Below are 11,136 nucleotides of genomic sequence, written 5' to 3'. Positions count from 1 at the left end.
CGACCCCCATATCCGTCCCAAGCGCTTTCTTGGGACACCGATGGCTTCGGCGAGCGGCTCGACCACGCAGCGGGCGGACGCATACGTTGGGCGACCTCGGGCATCTCCATCACCTCGTGGGTGCCTGGCAGGGTGGCCGACATGACGGCTGGCGGACGGACGAGCTGCTCGACCCCTTGGACCATTCCATCGGAACATGCACCAAACGCCCGGCACGGCGCCCGGCTCGTCGACGCTGTCGGCAGACGAATGTCCGAAACGGTCGAGACGTTTTCCGCATGGCGAGATGGAGTCACGACCACGACTAGTTGTACATGTGAAGGGATGTACAGTACGGTACCTGGGCGCCCAGGCAACTGGTGCAATTCCATGACGGTTCCATCATCCACTGAGTCACTAAGCAGGTGTACTCGGGCGTGGAGGCAGTGGTGAGCAGCCCAGAGTTCTGGTCCGAATGCCGACGCTATGCATGCGTGCATGGAGCATCTGCATCTTTGAAGGAGCCGTCACAAACGATTGCTCACTCGCCTGCGAGGATCCGCACAGGTCGATCCCGTGACCTATGGTCGATATGGCACCCTTCACGTGCAAGTACTTACTTGCTCTGCAGCACGAGTACGAGTACAGCGAGGTGGCAAAAATGTCGATTCAATTTGTAGGAGTAGCGCTACCAAAACTGAATCGTCACTTTTGTCAAGTGACTGTACACCTACAACGTACTTGCAGTACATGCGCTTGCATGTAATACCCTGAGAGAACGACGAGTACGGAGTGCAAGTAAGTACTGTTTCCATCGACATTCTTACTTGTATTTACACGCATGTGCATGCACTAAGTACAGCAGATGTGTACCGCACGGGTGTGCCGTACGGAGCACATCTACTGGTGCACAAGTGGTAGAGTAGAATGAGTCAAACAATGTTACGACTCTTGCCAACGCTCGTAAGCGTACCAGGTGCCGATGTCACCGCTGCCCCACATGAAATGGGGTCATTTTGCAGGTTGGACTGGATACTATACTGGTACAGGCTAAAATCGCTTCAGGCAAAGTACAGTACATACTTGCACTGACTGCACACCTAGGTATGAATATCTCCACCCGAAAAGCCGGTTGAACTATTAAGCGACGTAGTAATAGCACGGCCGGCATGACGCGGTAAAACAACACGGACGAATACCGGGCGCAGTTACGTGCGACTCGCCTGGCGCATGCCCGTGCCCGTCCAGGTATTTGCCTCGCTGTCGCGGAAAAACAGGTGGGAGCGGTGAGCTGGCTTCCAGCAGGGCCCATTCCTGATGTGAGCGCGATGTTCGGAGTACATGCAATTAAGTACTTGCTGCAGGTGCACAAGTAGGTCTGCATGCAAGTACTTAGGTAAGTACTTAGTAGTTCATACTGTACTTGCTTGCACGAATCCGCCGGGAGTTGCTTGGTACGACGTCCCCCAATGCCACGGTGTTGAGACCAAATCGGGAAATACAATGCAGCGGCAGGCGTAGGAGCAGCGATTAGCACAGGAAGTATGCCGATATTGGACCTACCCATTCAGCTTTTCGGCCGATTCACTATCCAAGCACTTCGCAGCTGTGTGCGACCTCGAATACCACCTTTCCAGCCGTAGCATTATCTCCTTAGCGGCCGTAATATTATTATCAGGCATATACTTGTGCGTATCAGAGTGCTTGAACATGCGACGCCGCACGCTAGTACCTATTTATACTGGGCCGCGGTTCAGTTCGTTCCTCAATGTGAATGCAAGCACAAGCAAGTACGGAGTAAATTGCCTGGTGTACTCCGTACTTACTGTGCAGTAGTTCTAGTTGGTTGTAATTACTTACTTAGGCGCACTTGCAAGTGCGTGCTTACTTACTTGGGTGTCCGTACATGTACATCCCAATGCGCACTAGTACACGAGATAATTACTCGGCACAGATGGTGAATGTGAAGGATCAGAATAGCGAGGTGGAGTCGTCGTGTTCCGGTACGGAGTAATTTTACTGTATTTACTCCGTAGTACTTACAGTAATACATGTGCACCTACGGAGTACTTACTTGCAGTACAAATAAGTACGGCACTTGTATAATACCTATTGCCTTCCGCATCGGCAGTGCCATATTACATAAGCGCTGGTGAGGACCTACGATAAAGACTATTTAGCGGTACGGATACTCCGTGCTCCGTACAATAATAATTATTACAGCTCAAGTATATTAGCACACGGACAGGAGAGTACTCGAGGTACTCCGTAGTTGCACACCTAAGTGCCAGCAGGTCAGGCAGTGAGCACTCGCCTGTGCGCCAAGTACAGCAAGCACACCGCACCGCGGACCTGTGCGGACATGCCGTGACGAGCTTCGGAAGGACTTGCTGCATAAGTATGCCCATGCGCCAGGCAACGGGTGAAAATTGCGGCTCCCAGCTCTCGCTCCACTATGAAAAGGACGGAGCGCAAGAGGAGCGCCCCGGTGGCGGTGATGCAACCGGCACATGCAATTACGGAGAACCACTGTGTGGCGTGGGATCATCGCCGAACCAGGGAGCGCCCTCCTGAGCAAGGGCGCACACTGCTTGTGCCGCACTCCACTCGTACTTGTGCAACTGCCGTGTAGTACCGGCCGCTGGTGGAGTGCGGTGGGTGGACATGGGCTGGACCAGGTGTTTGGGTGCTCGTAATGGAAATTCGACCGACGGATGAAGGAGGAACGATTCCTGCTGGGTTAGAACCTGGCTTTACCATCTGTCCTCCATAACACGCAAGTAGGGCGTAGGCACTCGACGTCTCGCGTTTGCACGTGGCGAGTCCAGCGATGTACTTGCTGTACGTATCGTTGTACGTGCATGTATTTATTAGTAATAGGCGTTATGCAAACAGATGCACGGGTCCAGATGCACGGGTCCTAACGCGCCATGGCAGATAACAGTGTTGCAAGCAAGTCTTACAGTAAGTAAGTAGTATTCCGTAAGTACACGTACCTGTACATGTATCAAGTACTTACTTACGCACAAGTGCCGAGTGCACGTATAAAGTACTAGTACTATTCAGCAATAATGCAAGTAAGTAATTACTTGCTGTAGGTGTTCGGAGTACTCCGTACAGTAAATATCAATAATACTTTCAACTACGCACTCCCACTTGTGTACGAAAACCATCCATACTCCGTTCTGCCGAGGCGAATTTGGAACGAATGTGCTTGCTCCCCGTGCCTGCACGCACAACTACTGCACAGCCGCTCCCTAACCTCCCAACCTCCCAACCTCCCGCGCACAGTAAGTAATAGTGCCGAAGACCGACCACGGTACCTGCTGCGCCGTACATGTGCCGTGCTCCGTACTCCGTACGCCGTATTACCGCCCAAGCCAAGCGCGGCTTTAGTACAACGTACATACAGTCCAGTACATGCTTGTCGACAGGAACGTATGATCCGACGACCCGATTGCCATCGGCTTTCAGCTTGGCGAGCCCATGAATAACGTAATGCTCCTCTGCCACCAAAATAGACGACCAAGACACCCTCCGTGCACACTTACAGTATGCGCCTACATGTATGGAGTACGGAGAACGCAGAAGGAAGCGAAACGATCCTCCGATCGACCATGCAGCCACTGATCTGATTGATTGATTGACGGACCATCGCCTCCGACAAGCCTCAACCCTTCCTCGCAGGGCACATGTCACATGACAATAGAGGATGCTTGTACTATAGTACTTGTCTCATGATACCACGCACAAGTACTTGCAGATACATGCACACGTTGAAGCAGAGTCACTTGCGTGCTCACGTGCATGCACCCCAAACACTCTGCTGCTGCAACTACGGCAGGTGTGCCTTGGACCATGGACCGCACGCATCTTCTCGATTCCTGCAAAATCACCATTCTGTTCCGCACCCTCCCACCCCCCGCCCGAGCCTTGACTCTCAACTTGCCGCATCCCTCGAGGAAAACAGGATGCCGGGTCTGATATGACTAGCCATCTGAACCATGGCCCCTCGTCCCCTCTTTAATATCCCGCCCCAGCGTCTAGCGGCATGCCTGGTAGGGCGGGGGAAGGATTCACGATCTTGAATCCCGTCCATGACGGCCATTCCGCATCTCCATCGACGGACCCGCCTACGAGTGCTTGCTCCCAACTAATTACTGCCTATGTAGGAGCACATCAAGTGCGTGCAAGGTCACTCATGTACCCTCTCTCCTAGTATCGGTGTGCGCAGGTACGGTGCTCATACATGTGTGCGTGTGCCTGCGTGTGCATCCGAAGCACATATATATGCAAGCCCCGTCCATGACCAGCGCCGGACACGCTGTTTTCTCTCTCAGCCTACGTCCGACCTTCCAGACACGGTGAACCCATGCTCACCTTTCAGCGCACGGCATGTGCCTTTCTTGCGGCGAGTAGCCTTACTCTCGCCGTACCGAAGAAGCCGGGATGGATCGACGGAAGTCGACACGGTTCCCCTCAACCGACCCCCCCCCGAAATCCGATCACCATCAGGCCAGGCACGAGCCAGGAATTCATGTACGAACTCTTGGGCCTTCTCTCTGCCTTTTCGAAGGATGCCGCTACCGGTCACGTACGTCTATGGAACGTGCTTCCTCGTTGACACCTCTCACCTCCTAAATAGACGCTCGCCAAATTTGTCGACAATGTGGGCAACGACTTGCAATGGACCGTCGACATTGATTGTTGGCAAGGGTTCAAGGAGGAAAAATGGTGGCACCAAGGGCCTGATTACCCCCCGGTCGACAGCGATCGACCCCTTCCCACCAAGCCCTGCAAACTGGCCCAGGCCTGCCCTAACAAGGCAATACCGGATCTTGCCAGCATTACCCGGAGCTTCAGAAGGACGGGCGAGGCCGGGAGACACGGCGGCCTTCATTACACCTACGGCCCTCTGTGCGAGACCGATGAGACGATCGATGAGCTTCAGGGTCGACTCGCCGGCGCCTCCTTGATCCCCATCCCGTTCAGAGGGAAGACGGTGCCTGGCCCTCACGAAAATGCACTGGCAGCCCCGGAATCATCGTCCAGCAAGGAAAGCACCAACTTGGAAATAATGAATCAAGTGAGGCGCATCGTCTCCACCCACGTTCATGGCAAAATCTATACCGGTCACGTACGTCGTTGGAACATTCCCGCCCTTGCGAGCCACCTCTTCTCTGACCTCGCATAGCGCCTTGCTGCGCTGGTCGATAGCCAAGGCAATGACCTGCAATGGACACTTGACGTTGAGTGTGCAAACTTCGACGATCCGAACATGGAAGGCCCCGGTGCGCTGATGTTCTACGATCCGAACATCCCTACCATCAACGCCTGCAAGCTATTCCAGATTTGTCCCAACGATGCGATGCCGGATCTTGCGAGCACGACCCGGATATGCCGTCAAGTAAAAACCATGAAGGGATACTGCGATCTGCAATGCAACCACGAATACTTGTGCGAGCGCGGCATCTCGCTCAAACAGCTGAGCGGCCGGCTGCAAGGCGCGTCCATGATGCCTCTCGCATTCGAAGGGAATTCTACCATTTCGGACCAGACGAAGCTGTGTTCCAAACCTGAACACACGGAGCGGGGAGTGGTCGTGACTCCAAGCCAGTTGGCGGACTTTAAGTTCTATTCTCAGTACGCCGCCGCAGCCTACTGCAACTCGAATATGGGAACGAATCGGGCAATTCAATGCAGCAAAAACACTTGCCCCCAGCTTGAGGGCGGAAACATTACAGTCGTGCATACATTCCGGTGAGATGACCTGCCCCCGCCGCTTTGCGATGCCGACGGGAGGTCTGCGAGACTCGGCCTTGAGTGCATGCTAATACCCTTCGATAGGGGCGGCGACCATGATATCAACGGATATGTTGCCATTGACCGTTCTAAGAAAGAAATTGTCCTCTCTGTTCGCGGTTCTTGGAGCGCTTCGAATTGGTGGGGGGACCTGAAGATCGGTTGGGAAATCTGCCCTTATGCCAAATTCTGCACATTGCACGAAGGCTTCTGGGAATCCTGGACCGAGATTCGGTTCGGCGTTACCGAAGTCATCGTCAACCTTCTTTATCTTCCCGAGTACACCGGTTATAGAGTCGTCGGTTCTGGCCACTCCCTCGGCGCTGCCGTCGTGACGATTGCCAGCGTCGAGTTCCAATTCCGGGAAAACATAACGATGGACGTATACAGCTACGGCTCGCCACGTATTGGCAACGAAGTCTTCGCGAACTTTGCCTCGTCGCTACCCGGGAAAATATATCGCATCACCCAAGGCGCAGATATGGTTCCGCGCATACCGAAACGCAAAATTGGCTACATGCACACGTCCCCCGAGTACTGGATCAAGAACGGAACTAAGGTCGATCCCGGTTTGGAGGATTTTTACAAGTGCACGGGTATCGCAAACGACGACTGCAACGGTCACACCTCGGGCGTCAACATTGGCATGCATCAAACGTATTTTGGCAACATCGACGGCTGCAAGTCTATCCTTCCTCTGAAGCGAGAAGAAGGAGGATCGGAGATTGAGGCGGAGCTGATGTCCTTGATCGGGCAAGACCATCAAGAGGCGTTGGAGGCGCCCAAAAACCAGCAGGTGGTTGAGACCAAAATGGAACCGGAGTCGGGCGTGGGACGGCAAGGATGAGGACGGAAGGCTACGCCCATTCCTTGGGTTTGCGTGTACATACATGTCTAGTATATAAATCAAATTGTCTAACTGTTCGGCGACGCTGATCAACGGGCCGCTGTTCCTACGCCGTCACCTTCGTAATGCCGATTGCTCCTCTCCCTTTACTATGCTCCTGCTCACGACTCGCATCACGGCCCATTTCTCACCATTTCAAGCTTCAAGATCGAGTTCTGCTCCACGCTTACTACGGTGGAGGGCCAACCGAGAATCCCAAATCGCCTCAAAGGAATCAGATGCAAGATAGTAATCACGTGTGTGAGACGTCGAGCGGAATGAATCCATTGTATAAGACTACATTGATTAGAACAACGGCAGTGGCTGGGAGGTAGTGACTGTGTGCGTGCCTAAGCCGAGATGCAATAGAGTTTGTTGCATTTATCCTGGAGGCTGCACCACACCAAGGATTGTTGCGGAGTCGCGACCAATGCGATACACGTTCAATGGACTCTGTAACATTCGCAGTTGTGTATATCTTGACAGGAAATCCCTTGCTATAACTGGAACCTGACGCCAGGAGGCAACCAGTCGTAGTTTTGCAGGCATCAGTGCAAGAGTATCAAGGCGTAATTTTATGTAGCGAACTGGATCCCGAGTGCGTCGACTCGAGTAACACTCATCCATCGGATCAAAACACGAGACAAGCCAAGCTTAATTCATAAGCACGGGTATGTCAGTGTGTTATGGATACTTGGACTCGTATATGCATATCTGCTCATACCAAGTTCTTGCATACACTTCCACTTCAATTAACCTTTAGCGACTCTTACACTTTTTTGCCATGAAGAATTCTATTCTCTGTGATGCCTATTTAACATTCTGTAATTGTGAATATATATGCAAAGACGCTTGGGACCATATTACATTAGGGACCACCATTAGACGTCAACTCAGGATCATAACTTGCGTCAAGGGATTATCCCGATGTATATGAGATATCTAGTGAAAGCAAACTTATTCAGTTGGACTGAGAATTACAACAGTATCTGCAAATGATTAACTATATGCGTAATGGCCGTAGGCGTATCAATGCCAATGTATACGTTGATTCCGCGGCCAGCCGTTACGCTGGACTGGAAGAAACAGCCTCGTCGTTATACAATTCAAAGTACCCTATACCTAGGACAATTTGCATTCAGGGCATTCCACCTCGAGGCGCTGCTCTGGCCGATCCGGACACTCTGCAGTTGTATAGTGCCTTCCGCACTCTACCTGGAAATCGCACCATATCATCGACTGTTTCGGGGTCCCGCCAACCCATCCCCTAGGATCGTAGAAGGCAAAATTGGTACGTTCTGGCTGGTATTTGTCAGAACAGCCGCGCGCGGTTTGTTGGCTTTGATCTGCCGGGTCATTTGCCGCAACGCCGAGGGCGAGGGGAATTAAGCAGAAAATTGTTGCCTTCATATTGTCGATGAATATGCGGAGTAGATGTTCTTTTATGCTGAATGTTGGCAATTTTAAAGGGGTGAAAAGATTGAAGTTGAGGTCTTGAGGGGATGCAGAAAATGCGCAAGGAGACGACATCGGAGGCAACTTATAGTTGACTGCTGCTACAGACTTCAGCAAGTCGATATCCTACGTACTATACTTACTTCACCCCGTTAGTGTGTACATGGACTGGAAATAAACTGGTTTACCCTTGACTGCAGTAAATATGCAACTATTACGGAGTATTGTAGAGAATAATGAAATGAAATGAAACTGCCACTCCTGCAGCACCTACAACTTAGCGCTATTTGGTTTGGTGTGCTCTGAATCAGGATGGCTGATATTTAGGGCGGTTCCAATCTTGATGCAGCTGGTCGCACAGTGCAGCGTCCTTGTACCGGCCTGCACTCAGATTGGCAGTGCAGGCTAAACCGCTTCCAACTGTCGGTTATCTAAAGCGTATATTGTCTGTATCTTCTAGTCGTTGCGAGCCTGAGCAGGGCCGGATCCTCGATGCCGTTGCGACATGTTGAGAAAGTCACGGAGTAGTATACACAGGGCAGGTGAAGCATCGGTGCGTGATATCTGGCATTGAACCTATTCGCAGATGATACCTTGTCGTGCTTGAATGACTGTGCGGGTTGATTGCGGTAGCATGGATCTGCTGGATGTTCACGTCGCAAGATAGGAGACGAAACTATTTGCATTAACTAAATGATTCTTCTCATGACGAGAGTGCCCACATTCCTCCCAAGTGGAGAATGATAGCAGTGTAAGCTGCAAGGCAATGAGTGCATGGGTGCCAAAGTCGAGATATACAGTACCTGGACGGCAACGCCGAACTAGAGCAGGCCGCATTCTCGATAGCTGGTATGCGCCGAGGACATTGAGCACCAGGTGCTTGCATAGACTAAGAGAAGCAAAACTAGTTTGATATTTGCCATTAATGTATCGGAGAAAATAATAAAAGGACTAGACTTGCCGCGTTAGCTAGAACTTCGGCTCAGCATAGCTTTTGGAAGCCTGATTTGGGACGGCTGATACGGGATTCGTCGCACCAAATGGACCACAAAAATGGGCGCCGCACCGCCAAGTGTGGGCTTCACGGATGCCGTACATGTCTGCTGCGGCGGGATTCCTATCACGATGCAGCTGGTGGGGCCGGTTTCGCTTGCCGTCTCCCGCTCAGCGTGTCCAGCGTGTCCAGACTGCTTCGATTCGAAGCGGCGCCGACCAGCTAATTAGCCCGTGTCGTCTTCCCATCAAGACAAGGACGCGGCCATCGGCGCTGCTTCTCGTGAAACCTCAGGAGGGTCAGGCCTCGCAGGCCTGGTTCTACGGCCACAAATTGCATAGGAAGCACTCGAACGTTGCCAGCACGGCCCACGAGTCCAGAGCAGCAGTCGTGCTAGAGAGTAAAGCTAGTGGCATTCAGTCGGAGCCATTCACATTCTTGTTCGCAGTCGTCTTCATCATTGTCATCGTCGTTGCGGTATTATTAGTAGCAAGACCGAGAAAGCCGACAAGAGGGGGGTTGCAAATTGACTTTGCCCCTGTTACACGATGGTCCCAAGATGGATGCAGCGATGCCGATGCATATAACAGATGGTCACGCTTTACTTTGACATCTTAGCGTACAAGACGGAAAGCACATTGTTCTAGCTAGTATACATTTTACACTTTACCTATTGTGGGTGTAAATCCAGCCTTGCTCGTTCGATTCAACGATGGTATGGTGGTAGTGGTGCTGCGTACATACCACAAATACAGCACACAGATGTAGAAGCAAGCTGGTTCGTATTGATGTCAGACACTCCTGATGGGTGGTATCGGAGGCAGAGTAAGGAGGTCTGGGTGCTAGTAGCGAGAGCGCTGCTCACTTGCTAGTGGACAGGCCCGGGGGGGGGGGCGTAGCATTGATATCTCAGGGGCCGCTGTTATGGCGAAGGAGCCGCCTTCAAGTCTTTTGCAGGACGACTGGTCGCGTGACGGCCTCATACAGCATGTCTCATGACATTCGAGGTACTCTGTACGTACGTCAATGAAAACACTCACTGCCGTGCTCGGGATATCTTGATGGATACCGCTTCCCATAACTGGAAGCGGAATGCCGCAGGCATCCAGTCGTGATGACGCCGGTACGCCTGCAAGGGTATCAAGGCGCAGGTTGTGTGATGGCGAATTGGCTCTCGAGTACGTCGATCAGGGTAACGGTCGTCAATCGGGTAACATGAGCCAAGCAAAGCTCTATTTACAAGGATGCGGCCAGGCACTTTGTGGGTACGCGAACTAGCAATGTCATCTCTGCCAGCACCAAGCACTTTCGCGTATGCAACCCACCATAGTAAAGCACTAGGAGGCTTTCTCCCGTGTGATCCGAGGAAGTATCCCGTTTTCTACAGATTCGGGCACTCGGCACTGCCGTAGTGTCGTCCGCACCTGTCCAGGAATTTGCACCAGGCCGACGATTGCGACGGAGTCGCACCGACCCAAGCCAAAGGGTTCTAAAAGGTGTACGAATTGCGTCCTGGCTTGTTCGCCGTGGCGCAGGCATTGTTGGCCTCCTCTGCCTGCGCAACCGCGCCAACGCCGAGGGCGAGGGGAATGACGGGGAAGATTGTTGCCTTTATGTTGGAGACGAATGCATGTGCGTATGCTTACTGTTGGTGTTGAAGGGGGGAAGTGGATTGAAGCGTTGCTGGGATATACAAAATCTTCATCGACGAGGATGTTTATACTCGGTTGCCGCGAGAGATGGGGCCTGTAGATGGTCGACCTCGACGTGGTACATCGAGGCAACTTGGTGTGCGTAGAGACTGAAGCGAAGAATGGTTTGACGTTTGGGAGGGTGGTGGCGATGGATGCCGTTGCATGCGCAGAGCGCTTCGGCCCGGCAGCTCTCGATTCGTTCGTCATGCCCCGGATCAGGACGGCTCCTAGGAGACTCCTGTCGTCGTCAACCCGGTGGTGCCGCTGCCGTGACACAACGATGGCCGATGTTTTGACGCGCTGAACTTGCCAACCGCCTCGTACAG

General features: G+C 52.5%; 1 protein-coding gene across 1 annotated transcript; it reads left to right on the top strand.

The window, feature by feature from the left end:
* Positions 1–4,351: 4,351 nt before the first annotated feature.
* Positions 4,352–6,628, top strand: DCS_04112 (uncharacterized protein; the record flags this gene model as incomplete). Its single annotated transcript, XM_040801424.1, has 4 exons — positions 4,352–4,573; positions 4,625–5,116; positions 5,174–5,622; positions 5,827–6,628. The coding sequence occupies 4 exons, from the start codon at positions 4,352–4,354 to the stop codon at positions 6,626–6,628; spliced, it is 1,965 nt and encodes a 654-aa protein (XP_040656457.1).
* Positions 6,629–11,136: the final 4,508 nt, after the last annotated feature.

The sequence above is a fragment of the Drechmeria coniospora genome, chromosome 02 (assembly GCF_001625195.1).
Source record: "Drechmeria coniospora strain ARSEF 6962 chromosome 02, whole genome shotgun sequence".
Classification (NCBI taxonomy): Eukaryota; Fungi; Ascomycota; class Sordariomycetes; order Hypocreales; family Ophiocordycipitaceae; genus Drechmeria; species Drechmeria coniospora.
This window is presented reverse-complemented; position numbering and strand designations above follow the sequence as displayed.